The sequence below is a fragment of the Acanthopagrus latus genome, chromosome 22, assembly GCF_904848185.1.
Source record: "Acanthopagrus latus isolate v.2019 chromosome 22, fAcaLat1.1, whole genome shotgun sequence".
In the NCBI taxonomy this organism is placed as follows: domain Eukaryota; kingdom Metazoa; phylum Chordata; class Actinopteri; order Spariformes; family Sparidae; genus Acanthopagrus; species Acanthopagrus latus.
In genome coordinates, this window is record NC_051060.1 from 14,559,968 (window position 1) to 14,587,794 (window position 27,827).

The following is a 27,827-nucleotide window of genomic DNA, read 5'->3' on the forward strand; positions in this document are numbered from 1 at the left end:
GGCCCCCTTCTTTCTTTTGAACCGACACAAACAAAACAGCTTCGGCTGCACTTTCAATCAAGCGACGTGACAAAACGGACGGACCATTGTGCTGTTCTCTAAAGACCACGGGCTGTTTCCACATCGCCATTTTCAGCCGTCAGACGGCTCGGTGGGATAATGGACAACGACTACTCGTCCGGGTTGGAAAACCCTCTGTACAGCGAGCTGAAATACTTCTGTAGGAAGATCCAGGAGGCCTACAACGAGCTGAAGGAGGACCTGACACCTTACCGAGATGATCGTTTTTACAGGTGGCTCTCCTGTTTACCTACCAACACAATGGCACATCCATTTTCAGCTGCGTTATATAACAGGGCTATTTAGGCGCTGTATGCTGTGAATTATGATCATCAAACAAATGTGCCCTGTTGTGCAGAACAGTTATGTGTCATTATGGGCATGTTGTGTTAAGATGGCAGATGCAAACGAAAGGTGTTAATTGCAGGTACTGATGTAGAGCCATACGTTTATTGCATTATATCTCGTGGCTTTACATTTCAGGGGGTGGCAGGCTGAATGGGGTAAAAAACATCGTAACATGGGTGGAAAATGAAAAATTAGTGCAGACTATAGTACTTTACATTCTCTCCAGAAGTACTAGAATTTTAGTTGGTACCACATTTTAGGGGCCTCTCGATTGCTTTCTAAAGGCAACAAGTGTTGTCATGTGGAAGACGATGTAGTATTGTATTTCCTGTATATGATAATAAAACACATAACGTATCCTAAAGTCTAAATGTTGTTAAAATTGGAAGGAAATCATTAACTTAATAGAAACGTTTAGCTCATTAGAAATGAGGGGGAAAGTCGTGGTACGCATGCGCGAGGTTCAGCGGTTCACATAGTCGTTACCTTCTCGATTTTGGCCGAATAAAATAAACATCTTACCCACGAATAAATCAAATATGAAACATCCACATAATGTTTGCTAGTGAAACATATATCGCAGTTTCGCAGCCTAAACAAGCACGTATATCCAAAAGAAGGACGCGGAAGGACGTAGGGAATCCTACTGTGTTCCCTACGCACTCCGACAAGCACCCTTACCCTTTCACGTTCTCTTCCTGCCCGGTGGCGTCACGTTTCGGTGACGTTGCATTCCAGTTGTCGCAGGCTGATGTTGATACACGGATGTCAATTCACTGCGAATGTTGTGCCTTTTTTCTCGATACCGAGACTGAAACCCGAAAGAAATGGAGCGGTAAGTGTGATATTTAGTCAGCGGACACACCCGAGATGTGTTTCTGACGTTTAATTGTGTGAGGATAAGTGTTAAAGCCACTGTGCCTTTGGCTGCCATCTGTTACCGCTAGCATAAACTAGCATAGAAGCTAGCAGTGTTGACATATCCGCGCCTGAAAAGCAAGCGGCAGGGTTTACAGCGTTGAGCTCAAAACAAACATTACTGGAGTTGGTTTGTTTCTCACACTCTCTAGTTGTGGCTTTGGTTATATTATTGGTGTGTGTGTGTGTGTCTGTCTCCTTGTGACAGATTGGCCCCCATGCGGCTCTACACCCTGTCTAAAAGGCATTTCGTCTTGGTCTTCGTGTTGTTCCTGATCTGCTTTGCCCTCACAGTCTTCATTGGGATCGCAGGTATGCCTGATAAACGTTTCTTTAACATTTGCCCTGGCTGGGTGTTGGCCAGAAGTCATTTAAGTGCAAACGTAGGGGTTCTGAGATACAGAGGAAGTGAGAGAGTCACTCCGCTTCGTTGCATCACCTGCTGTTATCAATAGCAGAACACTTTAAAATGTGACCTGGTTTCAACCACTACTCTGCTGCTTTTTGGATTGTCCCAATTTTAACTTTGGTGACATCAAAGCATTTGCAGATGTGGTGACAGTATTAATGGTGCACCATGTAGTTGTGGGGAAGAAATGTGAATCAGAACAGAAAGATCTTCTTTGACTGCTTAAATAAACTAATAAACAAACACACCTTGTTTCCATGACTGAATACGTTGAATAAAGAAAAAGCTGTCCTTAAAAGACAACACAGTTTCAATTTCACTTCGTATGAAGCTAGAAATGTGGCAGGGTCAGTCAAATATAAACAGTGTTCTGGGGAATTATTCTCCTCTGTGAAGAGCTTCGGAAAAGATCAATATATCTGAGTTTGTATCATTACCCCCATTAATATTGTTTGAAAGTTGGATTTTCTTCGCCAAAACTACATAGTGCCCCTTTAACTTGATTTATTCCGTTTATATGGCTGTACATTTTTCGCCCATAGCATAGGAATCTCAGCAAAGCTTCACTTCAGGTACATACTGTCTAAACAGATTTATTTTTGTCATCCAGGTCGCAAGATATCCAATAGAGTTGAAGTCAGACCTCTTGTTTGCAGATATCCATGTGATTTGAGGTCTTCTTGAGTAATGCCATGTGGAAAAAAAAGCAATGTAGTCATCATGCGTTCTTGATTTGTGTAGGTCCAAAGATTATTTCTGAGCAAGAGCACAATGGCAGTCAGCTACTTGTCAAAAACTTCTCAATTAAGGTAAGATGAAAAGGTGTGCGTTGCCGAAATGGCAAGAGCTTGCACATCCAACATTTTAAATGAATGCAGTCACTTTGCTTAAGCATGAATGTAAAGACATGAATGGTGATGGGTTGGTGAGATAGTTGCAGATTTACCACTAGTGTACAATTTATTTTATAAAAAATAAAGTGTTTCGTTAGTGGTGTTAGTATGATCTTCACCCTGCAATTACCCTCGCCCTCTTAATTTGATGTATGTTGTGTTGAAGAGAAGCTCTCACTTGGATAACTTTTGTTTTTTATGTTGATTAGCAAAGTAATTATGTCGTTCATTGTATATTTTCAGACTGGGCCTTTCAACCTAGATTCTCCCCCCCTCACCACCTACAACCAGCAGCTATGGCTCACCTGTGTGATGCAGGCTGAACACAGTAATAGTAAGACCACAGACTGAACTACAAACATTAAAGTTGAATATTTAGGGCGTTTCTATGACACACCTCAAACAGCTTTCTATTGTTTTGAAAACACAAGTGTATCTGGCTAATAACAATATGTTTTTACTGCTGTGTGTGTCAGTGGGAGACTTCCAGCAGCCTTTTGACATCAATGTTGAGCTGAAGGGAGTGATGCAGGATGCCAGTGTGATGCAGATCAACCAAGGGCACAAGAGATCACGAATGCTCCACTGCGGGACTGTAAGTGTCAGTCAGCCATATTTCTCTCTGGCTGCATGCTTTCATTAACATTTCATCAGGCAGCCGTGTGAGTTCATGAAATGTCATTAATGATGAGTGCAGGATCTGATTTGATTGTCATGTCACATTGACAGATGGTGACATCCTCTGAGTTTTTTGGTCTCTCCTTTCAGATATGTGATGAAATCATTGTGCTCCATCTTGGCTATCTGAACTACACCCGGTACCAGGTCATGGTCAGCTTCAAAGGCCTTGAAAATATCACGTATGAAATCAAAGTCAAGTTTGTGGTAAGTGGAGAGCACTGGCAGGATTCTTTTTCAGCTCATAAATTAAACTGTGATGTTTGTATTTTTGGTGTTGCATTAGATTTTTGAGCTCACAGGTCCGTCACAGCCTCTTAACGCTTTCTGATTTTCTCCCTTTGTTCTCTTTTTTAAATTCCTCCTCAGTGGAAAATGTACAATCCCACCTTCTCGCAAGTGGAGATCTGGTTCCGGTTTGTCTTTGTTGTGCTGACCTTTATGGTGACGGTAAGAGGACAGATTACTTTTTATCAGCATGTCATCTGTATCAGCCGCTAAACGTCTTCAAATGAAATGTCGGCATCTGCCTGAAAAGAACATTTCTGCTGATATGAAAGGTTACTAAGATGACAGTTTAATTATATACACTTTGGACAGAGTAGATTTCTTATTTTGCCCAGTTCATGTTATAAAAGCATCGTAAGTTTGCACATTAGTATTGTAGTACTTGACAAAGGTTCCAAATTTTATCGTTGGTCATTTAAGTGTTGCTCATGCACTGGTCTGGCCTTGTTCTTGACTCTGTCTCAACCCCTCAAAGTGTTGGTTTTGTGTCGGTGTTGATACACACTGGTCTTGGTCATAATTTGCTCTCCATTTACACTGTCCAAGCTTACCAATTGAACAAAAGACAAATTGTGTAATTCAGAGACTTAAAACCGACTGTACCAAATACAGGACTAACGTTTTTTTCTTTCCATGTTCTAGTGTATGTTTGCACACTCACTGAGGAAGTTCTCTATGAGGGATTGGGGCATAGAACAGAAGTGGATGTCTATCCTGCTCCCTCTGCTTCTACTCTACAATGGTGAGCTTCAGTGATCCCTCCTCATGTCCTTTTACCCTCAATTTCCCCATCAGATTAAAGCCTGTTAAGTCACCTTTTTACCATACCAGATGCACCTTTATATTCACAGCCAATGTGAACTGCATATATGTATCCTTTTCAATATAAAGAACTGTTGCTTACTGTGTTTGGTTTCCTTTTTCCTTCTCAGATCCATTTTTCCCACTGTCATTCCTGGTGAACAGCTGGTTTCCGGGGACCTTGGATGCTTTCTTCCAGGCTCTGTTCTTGTGTGCCCTGCTGCTCTTCTGGCTCTGTGTTTATCATGGCATCAGGGTTCAGGTGGGTCCACTACTAAACCTATACTTAAATGTTTTGCTCTTATTTTTAGCGTATGTTTTTTAATGCGTTTTGTATTGTTTCCACAGGGTGAGAGAAAATGTTTGACCTTCTACCTGCCTAAGCTGATCATTGTGGGTCTTCTGTGGCTCTCGGCAGTTACACTTGGCATATGGCAAACGTAAGTCTGACCTCATCGGCCACTAGTAGCAGGATTGAAACTGTGAATTTAAACAGGACTGACAGGATTCTACTCTCCTTTTCTGAACTTGCAGGGTTAATGAACTCCAAGACCCAACCTATAGCTATAAAGTGGATATAGCAAACTTTGAGGTGAGAACTTTACACAATGACTTTGATCAGTTTAATGAAGTGGGAGTCAAAGATGGGGAACATATTATTGTTTTTTTATGCTGTTATTCCACATTTTATTTCATTTTTATAACCTTTATTTTACCAGGCAAAACATCAATATCTTCTTTTCAAGGACACCAAAGGAAAAAATAAAACACAAGATAGACAGAGGTTAAGGTAGAGGTTGGCAGCCATCGCTGGGCCAGTTTTCAAACATGAGTTAGTTTGGAACCTCTCAGTTTTTGAGGTCCACGGGGCATTAATAATAGATGAAGACCAAAATGCCACTGGTTAGAATCGGTCAGAATCAGTGCAGTGTTTGGTGTAGTACTGAGCAATGTTAAATACCTAGATACGTTCTTCTTGGTATCTAAATGACTAAAAGGTAGAAAAAGTAAACATCAACCTTGAGAGCAACTGTGAATGTCAGAGTGTGTCCGCTAAAATCAACAATCATTTACTCTGGTTCAGTCAGAATAAATGATTAATTTGTCATGTTAGATGTGAAAATATTCTGGCTGATGCTCAAATTTCCTCTTTTGCCATCTTGGTTGCTTTGTATCAAACCTGACCCAGACAAACAGTTGTGACTGGCCCAACAAAGACTGGAAAGTAAGAAAATCTGTCGGAACAGGAAGGGTACCAGATTGCTCTATGAAAGCAAATAAAACATGAGCTTGTAGAGGAGACTTCTTCAGGCTCCAGCAGAGGTACTGGTTGTGGTAAAGCTTAGTGTTTGGGCAGAGTTGTTCTATTTACTATTCAGCAGTTGGATAAAATCTGGTGTTTTTTCTCCAGGGCATGAAGGTCTTCTTCCTGATTATAGTCGTCCTCTATATCCTCTACCTGATCTTCCTGGTTGTCAGAGCTTGTTCTGAGCTCAAGAACATGCCATACTCAGGTATCAACAGCATGCCTCGCCTCTCTGCATTTGATTCACGCCTATTTCTATTACTGTGATAACATTAATTATGATAAAACTATTAAATTATACTCTCTGTGTTCTCCATCACTAGATCTCCGGCTCAGGTTTTTGACAGCGCTGACATTTGTGGTCCTTGTAATAAGGTCAGTTGCAAGAAATATAAAAGAACTAACAGGAGTCTTTAATGATTTTTTTTTAAAGGCCCTTTATGGTAAATTTGACTAAATTTGATTCTGATCTTCCTGTTGCCCTTTCTCCTCCAGCATGGTCATTCTCTACCTGAGGTTTGGTGCCAAGGCTCTCCAAGACAACTTTGTTGCTGAACTGTCTACTCATTACCAAAACTATATCCTTTTAAAATGATATTTCATTTTGACCATGATTTCGCTTAAATGTACCACATGAGATTGCATGCTGATGTCTTAAATTGAGAGAAATTCTTCCTTTACTCCAGACATACCAGCTGAATTTTTATCATTCTATGGCCTACTCAACTTTTACTTGTACACATTAGCATTTGTGTATTCCCCTTCCAAGAATGCCCTTTATGGTAGGTAATACAATACAGTGTCAATACTGTAAATTATCAACAAATGCATCAACCTAACTGGTTTTGTTTGATTTCACAGACTCCCAGTTAAAGGATAATCCTGCCTTCTCCATGCTAAATGACTCCGATGATGAAGTTATATATGGGTAAGCTTTTTTTTACTTGATTGCCTTGTGAACCTGTAATCCTTACAGTTTCGAAGGTAGAATTCACTGTGTGAACTAATGTTTTCTTCGTCTTCATAAAGGAGCGATTATGAGGACATGCCTTTACAAAATGGACGAGCTATCAAGGCAACTGCCAAGTACCAGGATGAGAGTGACAGTGACTGACGCGGATCTCTGTGTCCCTGTTGGAAATAATGAAAACGCAACAAACTGTCACACTATACATGTGTACTTGTAAATAAGGAGTATTTGCATTGGTAATGCAAAATTACATATTGTAAGTGTACATAAATCTATTTTTAAAAGAGGATAAGTTCCATGTCGACTGAATGTACTGTACTTTTACTTAATTGTTTATGCTTTCAGCCTCATTGAAAACATAGGAAACAGACTGATGTAAAACATGACAATTTTTACCTATTTGTAAACTTTACTTTCTCACAACCAGCATTACTTCACCATTTTACGCTTCAAAATATTCGGGGAAAGTGCTAATATTAATTGGGGATTTATTTGCGTTTGAAATCAATGTTTTTGTTTTAATGCTTAGTGGTGAACCACTGTCCTTTTTCTATTCTTGCACTGATGTTCTTGCCATTCCTTTGTGCTCTCTGGCAGTCTGAGATGAATGAAAAATGCATATATGCATATGGCCAAAGCTGAGGAACACTATATACTGATGGTAGAGAGTAAAGGAAGCTTATGCTGCAACTGCTATACACACCTAATGGTACATTGTGGCTCGTCAGCATTGACATGTTTGGTGAACTTTAGTGCCATAGCAGTGTTCGTTGTTGACAAACTTTAATTGTCCTCAGACATGTTTAAAAAAAAACAAAAAAACCCACAGAGTCTTAACTGGAGTAGAGACCACTGATCTATTACCACTTCTTACCAATTCTTCCCCTGGAAGGAAGCTTTGTTTTTGCACTTATAATGAATTGTATTTATTTTGCCAAAAAGTGGTGGCATTTGATACGGTATTATCTCATTATATGGGTGGATGGATTTTGATGACCTGCAAGACTATTACACAACTTTATGTAAATGGACTACTGATCTATCATGTTAAACATTTCTTATCCATGCAGTAGGTAAACCATTGGCCAAATATCTTTTGCCTTATGTAGAGCATATTATTTTAAATATTCTGTTTTTTGTTCTCCTGTCCTTGGATTGCCAACAATGTGAGACATGCTGCCCTTTCCTTTCTTTTATATAACTGAAGCTTATGGACAAAAAAAAAAACGGCCAAAACAAACTTCTCCTGTTCCTTACAAATAGTATCTCAACGTGTATTCTAATCAAGATGGTGCCTTGTCTTTATATCACTGTTTTCTTTTTAATGGGCAGCAGTTTCAGATATGTAAATGCTTTGACATAAATGTACATTTTTGATTATTTCAGTTTGAATGTAGCTTCTGGTTGTTATCAGTGGTGAAATGAGGTTATTGTGGGTCCTGATATGTTTGAAGTTCTTGCCATTTTTGTTGCTTTGTGAGATAAAAGCTGTGCATGTAGCACTCTGTCATGTCACGTGTAAATAAAGCAAAATACCTACAGCATGGTGTTGTTTTATTCAATTGCACTTAATATAAAAAAAATGCATATATTAAAATATAACCAACATAACATGCTGGTTCTGAAAAACATACAAAATTTTTTTACATTTCAAACACACTGGAACAATGTAGTCTGTTCAGATGGCCAGCCCAAAAACATTGACGATACAGTACATGGACTTGTTCTCCCATCTGACTGCACAGCTTCCTGTTGGGTGTAATGAAGAGTGAAGTCAGTGACAACCCTGCATTTTCAAGTTTAGAGCTGGTGACTCTCAAGCTTGACTGAAGCATTTCCAAGACAGCTGCCTTGCTCAAGAGCACACCAATAGTCGCTATAAAATTGACATTTCTCCCACTTAGGTACTTAACGATTCACAAGCCTGGCATTAGGGCTGTAATTACATCAGATTTTCCCAACTTTATCTTGGCCAAATTAATTCACAATTATAAAACTGTCATATCTATGTCAAACTTTGTTTTCAGTGTGCTCTGTCTCCCATTTTGGTAAGTAAAATATGTGTAAAGAAAACGAGGACGAGTCTGTAACCATGAACCAGCAGATGATCTCGACACTCCAAACTGTTTCTTGATCAAAACATAACTTGAGTGAAACCAGTCATACAACACATTGTAGGTCATTTCAAAGCTGCATCTATGAAAAGCACAGAGGTGTTTTATTTTACCATCAGTAGAGTTGTCCCAGAAGCATGTGCTAGCTGTCTGCAGACCTGCTCCATTCTTCTGCATGATGATACATGTCACTGTGGGGACAAAAATACACATCTTTTAATACAAGCTTCAGAGCCCAACAAGCATCTGAAAAATATTGTTTCATGTATTTGAGAGGCAGCAGCACATATACCAATCATATACCAATATATTTGAAAGGCTTCCCAAGCTTGCTGAGCTGACTGAGGCATTGCTCCACTACATTAGTTGTCCATTGGTTCACTCTGCTGTGCTGGTAGGCATTTCCTCCTATGGCTGCTTCTACAGACTACAGAGACATTTTAAACAAAGTAAGGATGTTATTTGGACCACACCGTATAGTTTCAAATTGACAGTGCTGTATGAAGTACCTGTGTTGCCTTTACATTCTCTAATTACATTTGTTTGTTATGTACATACATGAATAGATAATATACACATGCACCTTATCCCTGCTGTCCTATATTTATACAAATAAATATATATACAGTATATACATGTATTCATATACTGAATACTGTGGGTTGATTCATTATCGGCCTGGCCAATTATCAAATCCTATGTCCAGCATTTTTATGATTATTTGAATCACTATTTTCCTTTTTCATCTGATTGTCAATAAAATTTAAACATGCACTCATTTGGCTCTGATGCAGTATACATCTGAACAGTAACTAGACTAATGTATTGTGTATGTGTATGTATACTAAATTAATGTAGAGAGTAAAAAAAAAATAAAAATACAATATTTGCCTCCAACATGCAGTGGAATTAGTATGAAGCACCATAAAATGGAAATACTCAAGTCAAGTACAAGTACCTCAAGATTACACTCAAATATAGTACTTAGTTGCATTCCATCACTTGTTACTGTAATACAGCTTATATAACGTTACATCAGTAATTCATGTATTAAAAACACTGTATGAAGACGTTTTATCAGTGCTTGATATACGATGGACGGTGCCTAGCAACCGTTACAGTGTCCTTAGCAACCACAGGGTAGCTCAACACAAAGTTGCTAGCTAATGAAAGCAAAAAGCCGATAAAACCTAAAATATGTGGACAAACCGAAAGGCATTAAGACTATGCTTTGCTTACCTCTTTGATTATTTTGCTCACTTCTTCAACGACGAACGCAGTCTGTTCAATGAGAAACAAAACAGTAGCGTTAAAGTTTAAGCTAGCCACTGGACATGGCTGCTCGCCTTCTAACATCGCTCTCTGGACAACACACGACACAGCTGTGTGGTAATATCTCAGTGTTATTTGTAGGTGACAAAAATACAAGCAACAACTAGTTTCAAGTGTCAAACCTACCTCCTCTTCTGTCTGATATTCGTCCATGGCTGAAACTACTGACAACAATTCTCCGATGTCGACTTTCAACACAAGAACATGACTTCCGGTTGTACTCCTCCAGCTTAAGGTGACGTCTTTACAAGTCTACGGGACTGAGGACCCATGAAAAGGCCACATTTCTCGGCAAAGTACGAAATGGTTCTCTCGGATAAAATAATTGATTAAATAGTAGCTTTCGTGATCGACACGTGTTGTTTAGCAGTTGTTCCTAACATTCACACAAGAAAGATGGCCGAAATTATGCGAAATGGTAGCCAACTGTTAAAAAAAAAAAAGAAGAAGAAGCCCGCTTCGCCTGAACATGTTTGGTATTTTTATTTGATCACTGGTTTAGACAGTTGTCACATTTGCTACATTTCCCTATGAGCATGTACTTGATTAATCATTGGATCTCAGTACACAACTGTATCAGCAGTCCTGGTATGCTGGCAAATGACAACTTGTATTTGCAGCAGTCCCATTCCGACCAACAATTTTTGCAGTAGGAAATCCTGTTGACTATCTGCGTGTCATATTGATTTATACTGTAGCATTTAGACGCACTATTTAAAACTGTGGCTTGGATTACAATTTATTTCAATTTCCACTAAACGTTACCTATCTGGAACGATGAATCTGACAATTAATTACAGAAATTTTACGAGGCAAATGTACTTATTGTAAGTCGCTATGGACAAAAGCGTCTGTTAAATGCCCTAAATGTAACTTAAAATATAATCACTGCGCTCCCCCTGCTGGTTACTGATAGGAAAGGTGTTATTTGACGTAAGGTAACGTGTGACGCAGTCGCTGGCGCAACATGTCGAAGTTGACAGTCTCGGTAAGGTAAACGCTTTTACAAAACACCTTTTTTAAGAGTTGCATCATCTTAGTGCTTTGGTTTTACATCGAATGTCCAAGGTAAGGTTATAATCTTTGCTTGTCGTAAAACTGTATGAACTACAGGGCCGTTTTATATCGCTTATGTAACCGCTACGTTTTGCGAACTCATATGCTAACTTTGGCTAAAGTTCGACCATAGCTTTAGCGTTAATGCTAAATAGCAAGCTAACTCAGTTGAAGGATGCTAGCAACTTTATGGACGCCATTAACTGCTACTAGTAAACTTGGTCTTACATTTACTGTGGTATATAGCTATTACGGATTCAAAGCATCCACTCATATTCTCTTTTGTCTAATGCCATTGGTGTTAATTATTTAAACTAGTAACATTCAAAACGTTTTTTTTAGGTTAAGTGTACTGCGTCACGGTCGGTGGAGCAGGCCCGACGGTCGCGTTCATGTTGAAGTTCACGCAAAAGGTCAAAACCACTTTTAATTAGTTAAATATTACATATATTTTGTCTCAAATAGCTCAATACATTTTTAAATCCATATACCGTTTATTTAATCCTGGATACCGTTTTGCTATAAAGTTGTCGCGAAAACTCTTATTTTGAAAACAAAAATGCAGGAAGTTGAAACATTTTTGCTGCGAGTTTGATGCACTGGGCCTGAACTGTGGATTTCCAGTGTTATTTTGATTGAACTTACAGGGTTGCTTAAATTCGCGTGGGCTTTTATATGTTTAATTCAGTACAATGCAAAGCTTATTGCTTTATTGTGAACCGGTGTAAATTTGGGCCTCCGCGTGGTTTCCTACATATTTTTCTTCACCAGAGGGAGACAGAGCTCATCTATCATTGCGGAAGCCCTTGTTGACGTAGAATATGCATGTTCTGTTAGTTTCGATCTATTGCGGTTAATTTCAAAATTCAAAAGTTTTGATCAGTCATACTTAATCAAAATAACATCATTTGACCGAACTAATTAACAATTTTACCGCAATGAAAGCCACAAATAGGAATTTAAGATAGTAATTCATAGTGACGGCTCATTGGGCAGTAGTCCCCCACGTGACCAGAAATAGCCTTTACCCGCATTCACTTTGACATCTTTCCGTAACTAAAGTCTACGATCGAATGCGTCTTTGTGTGCCGATCAGTCATAAAACATGAAACAACACTTTAACAATTCGTTGGCACTGTTTTTGTAGTTATTGAAATCATACAACCGTGACTAAGAGTTATAGTGAGGCGAATGACCCTCCCACTTCGCCAGAAATGCGGTATCGCTTCTCGGCCTTTTGGCTAAGATCAAGTGTAGTATCTGTTCTTATCAGTTTAATATCTGATACGTCCCCTACCCGGGGACCATATATTAAATTGATTTTTGGAGCAGGGAGATGGAATAGGGGCTTGCTCCGTCCACTCCACGCATCGACCTGGTATTGCAGTACTTCCAGGAACGGTGCACCCCCCTTTTGCTGTTGAAAAGAAAAACAAGAGTTTTAGCCATGGTCTTAAACGCAGTTGCTTTATCATTGTTGCTGTGTATTTTAAGGAGCTTGTGTCTGTGTTGTAAAAAAAAAAAAAAAAATGTTTACGGGCATATGAAGAGCAAGAGGCTGAATTTTCGTGACATTTTTGTGTGTATTTGAATCTGCATGATGCAAGTATTGAATGAAGCATGGAGAAATGTGCCATATTTACTGCCCTTTCCAAATCTGACGTAAAATCCTCATACGGAATGATAGGATTGAATCTGTTAGTGGGTTCCTTATTGCTCTGCTCATTTCCCTGAACGGAAAATCTCATCTGTCATGTGTTCTTTCACAGCCTGTTAACACTGTGTGTACTTAGATTCAGTTAGTACTTAGTTTCTATTAGCCATAATAGCAGCTCTGTTGTCCAGTAGTCGGAAGGTGGACGTTGAAATATACTTGAACAAGATACGAAACCCCAGATTGCTCATGATGAGCAGGTTGGCACCTGGCATGACAGCATCTGCCTGCAGTGTGTGTGTGTGTGTGTGTGTGTGTGTTAATGTCTGAATGTGACAAATGCTGTAAACTGCTTTGAGGGGTCAGTAGACTGGAAAAGTGCTACAGAAATGCCAATTCATCTACCATATAGAGGAATAAAATTATATAGGTTCAGTTAGCTACAATTAATGAAGTTAATCACAACAACCCAGCAAGTAATGGTCCTCGGATGAACATTGAAATCGTATGAAAAATTAAAGGGATGTTCCGGTGTAAGTTTAATCTGTGGTCTAACACACGGTGACACCAAGTAGGGGTGCAGTAGAGTTCTGCAGCTCAATGGTGATCATTACTGCGGGACTCTTCTGCACTCGGTAATCAACTCACACGGCTTCCCCACAACAAGGGGGCTTCTCGGGTGGTGAGTTTTCCGACAATTCCAGCAACGATATCAAATCTTTGATGCCTCGAAATATGCACTGGGACCCTATTTCTAATGTTGGTGAAGTTTGGTGCTGTTCTGAGCATTATTTGTGGCTTTTTGATGGCGGTTTATATTTGGACCCATTTACTGCAGTGTATTGTTGTACGGTCGTTTCTGAGGATGTTAAAACTACATAAGTTAGCGGTTAACTTTATTTCTCAAGGGGGGTCCTACTCGGTGTCAAGGTGTGTTAGAACATGGATTAAACTTACACCGCAATATCCCTTTAAGTAAATTAAATTGTAAGCAGTTTTTATTGAAGTAGTTCGAGAGAGGTTGTTTCAACTGCATGATCATGTTGGGGGCTGCAGTTTGTGCTGCTGTTGAACTGTAGTGCCTAATACTCTACAATACAGAATGTTAGAATCCTATCAGTCATTGTCCTTGCCCCATTCTGATGCAGAAAAAGAAAAAAACTTTTACCAGAGATTATAACTTCATATTTCCTCAGTGATGAAATAAATCCATGTCATAATTTGAAGGTTTTAAATGTAGTATTTAAGCATAAATACTGATTCTCCAGTTGGTTGAAAGGGTTTACATGACATACAGTGACTAAATTCATCTGCGTCACAGCAATTTGAGGTTCATTATTTTTATGATCAGCCATCTGACAAATAAGGTTTATTATTATAATACATGCATACTTTCTTACTTGTCAGTGCTGTTCACTCTCCAGACCATTAGGTGGCAGTAGCAGGAATGTCAGTATCCCTGAACAAAGAAACAGGAAGTGGTTGGCCATGAGCAGGGAACAAAGAGTCAGGAAGTGGTTGTTATTAGGGGAAACATGTGAATTGTGTGTTTATATCCACTAATGTGAACTTAAAACATGGATGAAGCAACCTGTAATCGCAGTATTATTTAGTTTGGTTCTCTTAAACTTGGTGTTGAGCTGTTGCTCATATGTTGGAGGTAAAATAGAGACAGCTGGTGATCGGGGGTAGCTCTCCAGTGGTAATACAGCATTGCATGATGGGAAATGGATCCAATATTCGTCAAGTATAATATAGATATTTGTTGCCAGTTTTAGTGTAGAACTGTTTCTTCTACATTAGACACTTGCACATCGACACACTCTTTATTAGCCTCTAGTTTTGGTAATTTAAAGGTTGTTAGCACCATTAGGTAGCATGGTATGTGTGTGAATGACACCCTGGTCTCAAATGTGTACAACTCATACTTACCTGGCAGGGGAGATACCATGATCAAGAAGGTGGTTCACCCAGGGCGAGGCTCAGCCATTGCACTCCGGTTGTGCTGACCCCTGCGAATTCCCCAAATGTGGGAATCTCGACTGCATAATTTCTGGTAGTGGGGGACTGCGTTCGCGCTCTCCCCTGATAACATGTAAAAAGACAAACGACCTGCTTCAATTCTCTTTGACTCCTTAGAATTTACATTATTTAAAATTAAGTATGTCTTTTTTGTGCCATCATTCAAAAGTGTGATAATGTTATCAGTATATGCTTATGTGTACTTAATTTAGAATAATGCTATAAATAAAGAACTGGTGATTATGAAATCACAGTCACAAAATAATCTGCCAGTATTTTATTATTCACTTTTGGATTGCGTCCAAATGAAATATCTTTTGAAATCACCAGAAGGCCAAAAATCAACAGGATAAATAAGGAAACATTGTGTAGTTCAGCATCAACATTAGGAAAATCCATTATGGGTCAAATGTACATGGTTGTATAGTGCAGTTATTGCTTTTCCCCACTAGAGACCACCAGAGCTTGTTTCACACACACTGTGTGTCTCAGTTCTAGCAAGTCCTCACTCATTCCTTGCATTGTCCATCTCTGGAGTGTGTTGTCTTCAGCTTGTATAGATAGAATTTTACTGATGCACGGATGTACTCTACTTTGGATGTGAGTGAAGACAACATGCATTGCTCTTCTGAGGCCAGGTTTTCAATGAGCCTGGCATTAGCCTTGATTCCATAAATAATCAGCGCATTTTGAAGAATATTGCTTTAGAAATTGTATGGAAATGCCAAATACATTAAAAATTCTTTACTTTGCAAAACATTGGTAAAATAATTTGAGGTGTGTTGCGAATCAGAGTGAATATGCAAAATGTTTGATAGAAACGGTTTTGCTGAATAAAGTCTGACGTAGTGAAAATTCAACTCACGTGACTGATCAATTGTTGCCGCTGTCTGCAAAACATGTAAAATGTAAAAATAGATGTATACAACAAATATATACAAAATAAAGCAATTTTATAAGGCAGCATGAGAGAATGAAAAAAACGCTGATGATGATGATAATAATAATAATAATAATGATGATGATGATAATAATAATAATAATAATAATAATAATAATAATAATAATAATAATAATTAAAACAGTGCGTGCAAATCTGAGCCGTACAATTATGCATGTGCAAAATGTAAAGAAAGAGAAAGAAAGAGTTCTTTAGTGTGGTGTTCTTAGATTCAACACTTCTGTAGAAGTGTGTCAGTCCGTGCGGGGGGTGGGTGGAATCTTTTGAGGATGGAGGCAGCTCTCCTGTGGACTCTGCAGTGGTAGATGCTCTGCAAAGAGGGCAGTGGAGCCCTGGTCATCTTCTCAGCAGTCTTTGCCACTCTGTGCAGGTGTTTGCGTCCATAGCAGTTATGCTGCCGTACTGGCTGGTCAAGATGCTCTCAACAATGCAGCTGTAGAAGTTGCTGAGGATTTCAGGCGACATGCCAAAATTTATCAGCCTCCTCCAAAAATACAGCCACTGTTTGTCCCTCTTTAACAACTGTGTGGTGTTGAGTGACCAAGTGAGGTTTTCACTTATGTGGACGCCCATTTAAAGCTGCTCACCCTCTCTACTTCAAGCTCCCTGTCTACAGTGGCCTATGTGGTCTCCTCTTTTTCCTCATGTCAACTATTATCTCCCTCATCTTGTCCGTGTTAAGGGTAAGGTAATTGGCCTCACACCATGACACCAGACTGGCTACCTCCCGCCTTAAGGCCACTTCGTCCCAGCCAGTGATATATCCTATCACTGCTGTGTCATCCGCCAACTGTCGGATGGTGTTGTCCTTTTGGGAGTCGACACAGTCGTAGGTGAACAAGGTATAGAGGATGGGGCTGAGGACGCATCCCTGTGGAGTGCCAGAATTTGTAATAATGCTGGCTGAAGTCCTATTGCCAGTTCTGACAGACTGGGGCCTGCCAGTCAAAAAGTCTAGAGGCCATTCACAGAAGGTGGGGTGCACACCAAGTGTGGGCAGTTTTTCTTTGAGTTTGTAGGGGATGACCATATTGAAGGTGAAGCTGTAGTCCACAAAGAGCATCCTGATGTAGGAGTCTTTATTTTCCAGGTGGGAAAGGTAATAGTGGAGAACAGCAATGATAGCATCTCAGGTGGACCTGTTGGGCCGGTAGGCATGCTGCAGGTGGTCCCGGGTGTCCAGTATGCTGCTCTGAATGTGGTTAAGCACCACTCTTTAAAAACACTTCATGTGTTGAATGCTACTGGTCTATAATCATTCAGGCATGTGGGTAGGCCCTTCTTGGGGAGGGGTACAATCATTGTGGTTTTGAAGCAGGAGGGAGTCATGCTGCGGCTGAGGGAAGGGTTGAAGATGGAGGTGAGATCACCAGCCAGCTTGTTGACACAGGTTCTGAGAGCCCACCCAGGGATGTTGTCTGGTCCAGCTGCCTTGTGGGGGTTGAACTTCCTAAGGACTTTGTGTACCTGATGAGATGGTTGGTGGTATGGAGGCGGGTCAGTTCTCTGCCTCCTCCTCTGTGTGAAAGTTTCAGATGCAGTGAGTGGTTAAAAAAAAGGGCTTGTGCGTGCCTCCTCTCTGTGGTGTGGCTGGAGGTCTAGAAAGCGAGTGTAAAAGGCATTGAGGTCATCTGGCAGGCTGTCTGTGGAGCTGATGTTGCTGGCAGTGGTCCTGTAGTCAGTGATGTGTTAATACTTCACAGCCTTGTACTCCGTCGCATTGCCTGATCGAAATGCAAGAGAGTGAGCATGTAGCATGTGATGTACCTGATTGTTTTGTCCCAGGCTTTTGGTTGGGAATTTCTTGACTTGTATGGTTGGCACAATGTTGCTGACACAAGCGCTGATATACCCAGTCACATACTCAGCATAGTCCTGTATGCTGAGAGAAGAGTCCTCCAGAGTGGCTGTAGCTTTGAACATCCCAGTCTGTCCGAGCAAGTGTCCTGCAGGATGCTCTCAGAATCTGACCAGACTTGTTTAGTCACAGAGTTTGTTTGTTTCAATGTTTGTCTGTAGGCCGGATACAGGAACAAAGAGATGTGGTCCGAGGGTTCAAAGTGGGGGCGGGTACAGCCCTAATTATAAATACTGGTTCTCGAATACAGTGAAAGGGTTTCCATTACATACAGTGACTAAACTCATCTGTGTCACAGCAATTATTTTTAAGTTCATTATTTTTCTGATCAGCCATCTGACAAATAGAGTTTATCATTATAATACATGCATATTTTCTTGTTACATTTGAGTGCTGAAGTTGGGTCTGCTGTTTAAATCCTGTTGCAGAAGAACAGTGCTGTTCACTCTCCAGACCATTAGGTGGCAGTAGCAGGAATGTCAGTAGCCCATCAGCCCTGAACAAAGAAACAGGAAGTGGTTGGCCATGAGGCAGGAACAAAGACTCAGGCAGAATTTGTAATGTGAGGAAAATGAAAAATTGTGTGTTTTTATCAGTTTCTGTGAAATTTAAATGTAGATCGATCAACCTGTGATTGCAGTATTATTAAGCTTTGGCTCAATTGAACTTTCAGTGGAGCTGTTACTCAAATGTTTGAGTTTAAAATAGAGACAGCTGGTGATTGGGGGTAGCTCTCCAGTGGTAATACAGCATTGCATGATGGGAAATGGATCCAATATTCGTCAAGTATAATATAGATATTTGTTGCCAGTTTTAGTGTAGAACTGTTTCTTCTACATTAGACACTTGCACATTGACACACTCTTTATTAGCCTCTAGTTTTGGTAATTTAAAGGTTGTTAGCACCATTAGGTAGCATGGTATGTGTGTGAATGACACCCTGGTCTCAAATGTGTACAACTCATACTTACCTGGCAGGGGAGATACCATGATCAAGAAGGTGGTTCACCCAGGGCGAGGCTCAGCCATTGCACTCCGGTTGTGCTGACCCCTGCGAATTCCCCAAATGTGGGAATCTCGACTGCATAATTTCTGGTAGTGGGGGACTGCGTTCGCGCTCTCCCCTGATAACATGTAAAAAAAACAATTTAACAACTGAGAACCTGCTTAGTATCAGCTTTCGGTTCTCTCTAGCTCCTATGAAGCTATGTTTTTTTAGAATTAAAAATGTACCATTATTTAAGTGTGATAATGTTATCAGTATATGTTCATGTATACTCAAATTTAAATTAATATGCTGTCAATCATGACTTGATAAATGCGATATCACAACAGCTCAGTCACAAAATAATCTGCCAATATATATGTATATTTTTTTTTACTTTTTCCGGAGTTCCCCAATGAAATATGTTTTGAAATCATTTGAAGGCCAGCAGTCCACAGGATAAATAAGCAAACATTGTGTACCACTCCGTTAACAATGGGAAAATCCATTATGGGTAAAATGTTGAGTATGTGGTTGTATAGTGCAGTTATTGCTTTTCCCCGCCAGAGACCACCAGAGCTTGTTTCACACACACTTTCCATTTTGTCCCCTGGTTTGTGTACCTCTAGGTTTGCTACCACATCCACACTTCATCTAGCAACGTAGACTACACATCATCCTCTGATGAAATTAGACTTTACGTAGCCCAGTTGATTTGCTTAAAACTCTTTATGGAAGCAACAAACCTTCAAAAGTTGGTTTAAAATTTGCTTTTATTTGATTTTATGGAAAAAACATTTTTGTTTTTTATAAAATATTTCTTTGTCGACCACTCCAGTTATTGTCCAGCACAACACTTGCGTATTTGTATGATTCCATAATGTCAACATCTGTCCCACTGGTGCAGACTGGAGAGCACGGGGGCTCGTTCCTCCTGAAGTCCACCACCATCTCTTTGCCACGTTCCATTGCAGATGACACAACTCTGTGCAGAATTTAACATCTACAATGTAGGTGGTCAAGAGGGAGAAAGCACAGTTCCCTGGGGGGTGCCAATGCTGTCGATTAGACGGTCAGATACACCGTCCTGTAGTCTCACATACTGCGGTCTGCTCATCAGATGGTCATCAACTCATGTGACCAGGGGAGAATCCACCTGCATGTTCTTCACTGAAGCCTACATCAGCCTGGGCTGGATGGCTTTGAAGGCATTGGGTCTGTCCAGGGAGGAGTAGGCTTCTTTCAGCAGGTAGATGATTGCATTGTTGACCCTAACATGGGGCTGATATGCAAACTGTAGGCGGTCTTGTGAAGGGCACACTGGGGGTCTGAGGTGTGCTAGAACTAGCCTTTCCATGACCTTCATGATGCAAATGGTCAGTGCAGTTATCCTGCAATTATGCAGTGCCACTGGATGTCCATTTTGGGGCACTGGAACTGGCAGGATGATTTCCACAGCACTGGCCCTCTCTGAAGATGGAGTCTCAGGTTGAAGAGGTGCTGGAGAACTTCAACACGCCAGGGCTGATGCAGTCAGGCATGGTCTGTGGTAAATGACGGAAGGGGGTGAGGGGTGGTGCAGAATGGTGTCTCTTGCAGGAGTTGGTAGGGGGCAGTGGGGGGTTGTGCAAGTGTCCTGGCGGGGGGTTGAGAGAGTCTGTGGTGGGGGCCATCAGGGTGATGGGGATAAGGGAGGTGGTGATAGCTGGTGGCTGGTGCTGGGGTTGGTGTGGAGCTGTGGGAGTTGTGTCCTGTAGTGGTTGTACAGGGGTGCAGCAAGGGGACAGCTTGTGCTGCGGGAGCTGGAGTCAAACCTGTTGACAAACTGGTTGAACTCATTAGCTCATTCTTTATTACCCTCAGCTGCTCCTCCACCTTTCCTCTGGAAGCGGGTTATCTCCCTCATCCCACTCCTTACGTCCCTGGTGGTGTTCTTTAGTTTGTTCACCAGTTTTCTCCTGTAGTTGTCCTAACGCTCCCTCATGCTATGTTTTAGTTCTCCTTGAACAAGCTTGAGCTCTGCTCGGTTCCCTGACCTAAATGCCCTCTTCTTCTCATTGAGTAAGGCCTTTAGGTGGCTGGTAAACCAGGGTTTGTTGTTTGGGTAGCAGCTGAACTTGGTGGGGATGGAGTGTATTCTGAGATGTAATCAGTAAGGCCATTAATATCCTTGTTGTGTAGTTTGTACAGGGCATCCCAGTCAGCGGCTTCCAGGGCATCCTGCAGTGATTCCTTGGCCTTGGGAGACCATTTCCTCACAGTCTTCTGTGACACTGTTTGCTTCTGAACCACAGGCTTGTATGATGAGGAGTCATTTTTCTTTCTGGTGCAGAAATACATTTACTTGTGATTTTAACTACTTTCCACTCTTTCCACTATTAAATAAGACCATTTCACAATTTTAAGTTTTAAATTAAGTACTTACAGTGGCAATCATGAAGATTTCCAGAACACCCAGTGTACGTTTTTGGTATTACAGCAAATGCAAGGGCTTTCATTAGTGTTTCATTGGCTCAATCATCATTGTGTTACCTGTTTTGGTGAGAGACAGTGACTTAACAGATATTTATTTCAATGAAAATCTTAGAATTATTACTTAAATGATAAATAGTGGTTCTCCGGTTCAGTGAAAGGGTTTCCATGACCTACGGTGACTAAATTAATTTGTTTCACAGCTGTTCTTTTTAATTTGAGGATTTTCTGATCTGGCAGCTGACAAATAGGGTGTATTATTATTATTATTATTGTTATTTTTAGTAGTAGTAGTAATACATGCACACTTTCTTGTTACATTGGGTGCTGCAGTTTGGTGTGCTGCTGAACTGTGTTGCCTAATATTCTTCTATACAGCATGTTTAAATCCTATGTTGCAGAACAACCAGTGTTGTTCACTCTCCAGGCCATTGGGTGGCAGTTGCAGCGATTTCAGTAGCCCATCAGCCGGGAACAAAGAAACAGGGAGTGGTTGGCCATGAGCAGGGAACAAAGAATCAGGATCAGTGGTTGTTATTAGGGGAAAAATGTGAATTGTGTGTTTATATCCACTAATGTGAACTTAAAACATGGATGAAGCAACCTTTGATTGCAGTATTATTTAGTTTGGTTCACTTAAACTTTGTGTTGAGCTGTTGCTCATATGTTGGAGGTAAAATAGAGACAGCTGGTGATCGGGGGTAGCTCTCCAGTGGTAATACAGCATTGCATGATGGGAAATGGATCCAATATTTGTCAAGTATAATATAGATATTTGTTGCCAGTTTTAGTGTAGAACTGTTTCTTCTACATTAGACACTTGCACATTGACACACTCTTTATTAGTCTCTAGTTTTGGTAATTTAAAGGTTGTTAGCACCATTAGGTAGCATGGTATGTGTGTGAATGACACCCTGGTCTCAAATGCGTATAACTCATACTTACCTGGCAGGGGAGATACCATGATCAAGAAGGTGGTTCACCCAGGGCGAGGCTCAGCCATTGCACTCCGGTTGTGCTGACCCCTGCGAATTCCCCAAATGTGGGAATCTCGACTGCATAATTTCTGGTAGTGGGGGACTGCGTTCGCGCTCTCCCCTGATAACATGTAAAAAAACAATTTAACAACTGAGAACCTGCTTAGTATCAGCTTTCGGTTCTCTCTAGCTCCTATGAAGCTATGTTTTTTTAGAATTAAAAATGTACCATTATTTAAGTGTGATAATGTTATCAGTATATGTTCATGTATACTCAAATTTAAATTAATATGCTGTCAATCATGACTTGATAAATGCGATATCACAACAGCTCAGTCACAAAATAATCTGCCAATATATATGTATATTTTTTTTTACTTTTTCCGGAGTTCCCCAATGAAATATGTTTTGAAATCATTTGAAGGCCAGCAGTCCACAGGATAAATAAGCAAACATTGTGTACCACTCCGTTAACAATGGGAAAATCCATTATGGGTAAAATGTTGAGTATGTGGTTGTATAGTGCAGTTATTGCTTTTCCCCACCAGAGACCACCAGAGCTTGTTTCACACACACTTTCCATTTTGTCCCCTGGTTTGTGTACCTCTAGGTTTGCTACCACATCCACACTTCTCTCTCCCCTGATAACATGTAAAAAGACAAACAACCTGCTTCAATTTTCTTTGACTCCTTAGAAGCTACGTTATTTAAAATTACTTATTACTAAATCCTTACCTGGCTGGGGAGACACCATGATCAAGAAGGTGGTTCGCCCAGTCTGACTCTATTGTTGTCGTGCTGTGTATGGGGCACAATAAATATTTCTGTGGCTTCTTATGCCAAAAATCCATCCCCCTGACGGGAGGACCACTAGGGCATCGGCACCTAGTCACGCCAACCGCAGGAATGCAGTACGCTTTGATTGGAAGATCTACAGATGGACCGGTTGCAGTTCAGCAGACAAATCCTGCAAAAACAACTCGGCATCTCTCAGCTTGACTGTCTATTTGCTTTTCCTGGAAAAAAGATCTTTGAGGTGATTTTCACCACCATGCAACACTATGAAAGTTGTCTTGAGAAGTTCGAGAAGAAGTCAGCACCAAGCTTCAGGAAGATCACCATATCACCCTTGGCAGAAAGAGACCTTAAAACTGTACATGTCATGATCTTCTCAGAAAGAGTCAGAAACCAAGACGTCTGGACATGGATGGCACGGTACTGTGAAGTAATCAATCCCATGGAAGTAATGGACATTGATGGAATCAAGACAGGCACCAGGGGATTCCAAGTTCGGCTCATAAGTCGACAGGGTCCTACAGCATCTTCCAAAGACCATCCAGTTGGGAGCTTTCAGAGGGTCTGTATTCTACCCTGGTCAGCCCAAAGAATGCCGTAAATGTGGCAGCCTAGACCACCTGGCTGCTGCATGTACCATGAACGTCTGCAGGAACTGCAAATCCTCAGACCACACAACAGCACAATGTCCAACTCCAGTGAAATGCAACCTCTGCTCCTCGGCCAACCATTGCTTTAAGGACTGCCCTCAAGCATACTCCAACCGGGTGAAACTGTCTACACTCAGATCAACAGTATCTTTAAGCCAGGAAGATATTTGTGAAATAACAGATGATGACAACCAGGCACCCAGTCCACACGCAAACCAGGTGCAGCAGCCACCAAGCTCTGCTCTCCAGCAACCAAATGATCAACCAGCGTTTGACCTGGAGGAGGAGGTGCAAGATGGGGCAGGGGTTATGGACTGGAGCGCTGAATTATCCAAGGACGACAATGAAGTTTCCAACTCCTCTGCCTCCACAACGGCCCTCGTCATCTTGCATCAAGCAGAGCACCTCTCAAGCTCAAAGATAGAATTGACACTGGTGACGCTACAGGAGGCAGGGAACCGCCTCGCTAACGTGCTGGCTAGCATCCCCCTTCAAGAGTCAACGGCCGATCTTCTCTTCCAGGAGTTAGAGGGTTCAACATCCCAACGGCCAAGGATCACCGTCCACCCATCACCAGGCTCATCTGCCTCCTCTTCAGTGAACAGCCAACCTGTGATGTCGTTATCTGCAGCCAATCTGGCAACAGTATCTGATCTCACCCCTCAAATCTCCACAGATCAGGCTGAAGAAGCCCCCCTACCAACACAAGCCTCTTTGCTCCTTCCCATCACCACCTGCTGGGTACCAGACCTGGTAGGCTCTCCTACAAGGAAATGCCAAAATGAGTCTCCTACCTCAAACCCCTTTTTAGAACAAGATGTGGTAGTTGCCTTCTCTTCTACTGCACAGATCAAAGACATGTCAAATGCAGAAAAAGCTGCAAAACCAAAGAAAAAGAAGCTCATTAGGAAAAAATGGATGTCCCATAATTTGTCACTGAACTAACACTCTTGACCGCCCTGAACTACATCCCATGGCTCCTCTCTCCATAGCATCCCTCAATACTAGAGGACTCAATGACCCAGTAAAGTGTTCGTCAGCCTTCACTTTTCTACTTTCAGAAGGGAATGATATATCTTTACTTCAAGATTGTAACTTATTCTTCAGGGAGAATTACAAGGTCTTTGAGGACAGATGGAGGCATGGCCCATCAGTATGGTCAGGTGACAACAAAAACAGATCCTCAGGGGTTGCAGTATTATTTAAAGGGCAAGATTTTATCATTCAGAGGGTACAACGTGTAATTGATGGGAGAATTCTTTGTGTTGATGTTTCATGGTTCGGCAACAAGTTTAGAGTAATCAGTGTGTATTGTACAGTGGAGCTTCAAGAGCGGTTGGCAGTATTCAAAGAATTACAGCCCCTTTTGTTGTGCAGCAGAGAGGTCATTCTGGGCGGTGACTACAACTGCTTGGTAAGCAGAAAGGATAAACTAACCACCCCCACAGTAAGGCTTGATTCCAGTTCTGAAATCCTACAAAACATCATTAAAGATTTTCGATTGAAGGATGCGTACCGCTCAAAGAATCCAATTTTAGCAGCTGTTACCGCATGTATGGTGTGTCATCTCTAGAGCGACTGTTCAATGAGTGGGCTGACAGTGGCATAATGGTGCAGCTTGACACCTTTGACTGGATTCACAGGTTTGATGGAGCTGTCCGAAAAGGTTTCAGGTTTATCTCGTCAGTGGAATCAAAGGTGTCAAAGGCTAGCAAAGGAGGAAGCACATGGTGTACATTTCTCCTCTGATACACCGCCTGAACCAGATATGCCAGGAGTAGTTTGGCAAGGTTGTGGAGCCAAACTACCAGCCTCCTGTTCCTGCTGGGGACGAGCAAATTGGTTTGGAGTATCTGTTCTCTCGATAATCAGAAAATTTCAGTGCTCCAGACCATTATGTTCAGACCTTCAAGCGGTGGAGGATGAAGACGATGAGGTGGTGGCTGACACAGAGGGATCCCTGGAGGAGGATGTGGGCTACAACTCTTGAAAGTGACAATCTGACTCCGCTGAGAAAGAGTCTGCATCTCACCAATTGGGTTGTCGTTTCTGAGCATGATCCCTGTGTGGAGGATGTGTGCGGTCCAAGCCATCTGCCTGGGTACCAGCATGTAGAGGAGCTGAGTGGCATGCTAGTTGAGTTTGCCTTGGAGGAGGGAAAGCTTACTCTCAGTGAAGCCATGAGACAGCGAATCACCAGCGGCAGAAACAAGCAGGATCTCCGCGATCGCAGCATCCAGCATTTTGACAGCCTCTATTCAGCATGTTGGGGTAACACTATGTTCGGCCGCACTAAAGGTGATCTTGGTGAGTCATCTCTAATGCTAAAGCTGAAGTTCAGCAAGCGTTACTCAGCCACCAACCTGTAGTACTCCAGAAAGAACTGCCCGATGTACTGCATCATTAAATAACTGTGGCTTCATCCAGACTGTGGTGAAAAGGCTTGAGGGTAGCCACTGAAGCATCAAGTGTGTGCAGCAGAGAGTGACAGTTGACAACCCCGAACTCGGCAATACACTTTGGAGTTTCTTTTAAGGATGGAAATCCTGAGTTTGCAAAGTTCATCAGGAGACAGGAAGCCTCGTCAGCCAAGAATGTGATGAGATGTCATCCTCTTTTATGACAAGCCACTGTTTAATGGAGCAGAAAGCTTCCTGAGCCAGTTTTCGCTCGTGGTCACTTCTATTCTAATGATCAGCTTTAAGGCACATGTGAAGGCTGTACCACTGCTACATTACCTGGAACGTGAAGGAACTGAAGTGGCCCTGTCGATGTTCAAGGTGGCAGTAGATTGAAGGGAACAACTGGATGTACTTAAGGAGGTAATTCTTCACCCTCTCAGCCTGAATTCCACCTTTCCTGTCGGGGGGGGGGGGTGTCTCTTTGATATGGCGATCAAGGATATGTTATTGAATTGAAGAAAAACAACTAGTAGGTAATTTGAGATAATTTTCAATCAGCCAGTCTAAACTTTAACCACTGTATTTCCCAAATGTAATGATGAGCTGACTGAGATACTGCTTCTCCTTGGGATTTGCAATAATCAGCAGGCACTACTTTTTAGCTGAAGAGTTGCACATTGGAAAGGTTATTACAAATTTTAAGCATGGAAGTTATTTATAAGTGCAGTAGCTTGGCAAGCCTGCAGTACGGGATGGGTTGGGTGCAAACACATCTACATGGTTCATAGGTTGGTTGTGTTTCTATGACACTAATGCAGAGATATTCCTTCTCCTCCATCAATCTGCTGTCATAGTACATTACGGACGGATTAGATGACAGTCATGTTTTGGCCTCCTTCGTTGCTTTCAGAGCCCATTGTTGCTTATCTTGTGGTACATTTGTGTCCAGAATACACAGGACAGGCAACAATGGATATTTACCAGGTCTTGTAGCTGAAAAGCATTGAACTGATGAAAGTGATTTGGGACTTCACCCTTGATAAAAGTTCTAAAGTTTAAGTGTGTAGGTTCAACAAACCGCATATGTGTGACAGTGTCTTTTAGTGACAATGACACAAACTAACTGTTAAATCACACTGGAAACAGACTGTTGAATACTAGATATACTGTTAGGGACACAGATGGTAATGAAGAAATATCCCAGCCTTCACCTGTGACTCACCTGCTGTATGAGTAGCTGCCTTAAACTCCAAATTTTATTTTTACTTCCTTCACTCTGTTAAAGAAGATAAGAGGCCAGTTAAAAGGGGCTTAATTAATTGTGCCAAGTTTGTCATACTAACTAACCCACACATCCAGCCAGTGGGGTCTTGAAACAATGTGTGGGAAGGACATTAAAACTACTTAATATTTGCAGATGCTGGGTTACAATGCCAATGTTATTTACAGCAGTGATACTCAAGTTACTTACAGAACAACTTGCCCACCTGTGCACAGAACTTCTGACATGCAGAGGAAGACAAAATTTTATAAGTAATTTATGATAATTATGATCCCATGAATTGGTTATTTTTCTCTAAATTTGAACTCTTTACCATGTACTGAAATGAAGCAGCAGCTATTAAGTGCAGGCAAATATCTGATTTAACTGTCATATTGGCCTAGAGTCACACTGTCAACTAGTTATTAGCTGTTAAGTTACTTGTATTCTTTCTTCTTGTATGATAAATATTCTTGTTTTAAATTGCTGGCACTTGCCCTCTGGGCAGGTTGCAAATTTTATCCACTAGAAAGAAATTGGCGACTCCTATATCAACTCTTACCTTGTATGTGTCTCTGCGCAAAACACCTAGATAGATGTCACTGTGGCAATTTGCC

The 27,827-nt window shown here is 41.2% G+C and overlaps 3 protein-coding genes and 4 non-coding genes across 16 annotated transcripts in view; 6 read left to right on the plus strand and 1 right to left on the minus strand.

Annotated features, from left to right (window-relative positions):
* tmem181 (transmembrane protein 181) lies at positions 1–8,212 on the plus strand. Of its 2 annotated transcripts, none has more exons than XM_037085714.1 (17): positions 1–293; positions 1,535–1,638; positions 2,477–2,544; positions 2,872–2,962; positions 3,105–3,223; positions 3,397–3,513; positions 3,676–3,756; positions 4,237–4,336; positions 4,527–4,657; positions 4,744–4,835; positions 4,930–4,987; positions 5,807–5,909; positions 6,025–6,076; positions 6,197–6,279; positions 6,394–6,483; positions 6,563–6,629; positions 6,731–8,212. In XM_037085714.1, the coding sequence occupies exons 1-17, from the start codon at positions 160–162 to the stop codon at positions 6,813–6,815; spliced, it is 1,575 nt and encodes a 524-aa protein (XP_036941609.1). In that variant the 5' UTR covers positions 1–159; the 3' UTR covers positions 6,816–8,212. The 2 variants fall into 2 exon arrangements, with proteins under 2 accessions (XP_036941609.1, XP_036941610.1); XM_037085715.1 differs by lacking the exon at positions 1–293 and adding an exon at positions 1,085–1,243.
* On the minus strand, positions 8,209–10,506 carry dynlt1 (dynein light chain Tctex-type 1). The gene is made up of 5 exons (XM_037085720.1): positions 10,244–10,506; positions 10,025–10,066; positions 9,089–9,212; positions 8,899–8,976; positions 8,209–8,420 (listed from the first exon to the last, which is right to left on the minus strand). The coding sequence occupies exons 1-5, from the start codon at positions 10,268–10,270 to the stop codon at positions 8,350–8,352; spliced, it is 342 nt and encodes a 113-aa protein (XP_036941615.1). The 5' UTR covers positions 10,271–10,506; the 3' UTR covers positions 8,209–8,349.
* LOC119012166 overlaps positions 10,043–27,827 on the plus strand; it is a 20,381-nt gene continuing 2,596 nt past the window's right edge. For 2 of the 9 annotated variants that reach the window (XM_037085717.1, XM_037085716.1), the window contains exon 1: positions 22,762–26,369. In XM_037085717.1, coding sequence (XP_036941612.1) covers positions 23,536–24,492 — 957 coding nt within the window. In that variant the 5' untranslated portion in view covers positions 22,762–23,535 and the 3' untranslated portion in view covers positions 24,493–26,369. Of the gene's footprint in view, positions 10,175–10,694; positions 11,186–11,515; positions 11,587–22,761; positions 26,370–27,827 lie in introns of those variants that run through there. The other 7 variants (XR_005072381.1, XR_005072384.1, XR_005072383.1 and 4 more) reach the window with 7 other exon arrangements.
* Positions 12,395–12,585, plus strand: LOC119013154. The gene has a single exon (XR_005072702.1). It is a non-coding gene; the product is annotated as a U2 spliceosomal RNA (small nuclear RNA).
* Positions 14,752–14,915, plus strand: LOC119013151. The gene has a single exon (XR_005072699.1). It is a non-coding gene; the product is annotated as a U1 spliceosomal RNA (small nuclear RNA).
* LOC119013152 lies at positions 18,632–18,795 on the plus strand. Its single transcript, XR_005072700.1, has one exon. It is a non-coding gene; the product is annotated as a U1 spliceosomal RNA (small nuclear RNA).
* Positions 22,063–22,226, plus strand: LOC119013153. The gene has a single exon (XR_005072701.1). It is a non-coding gene; the product is annotated as a U1 spliceosomal RNA (small nuclear RNA).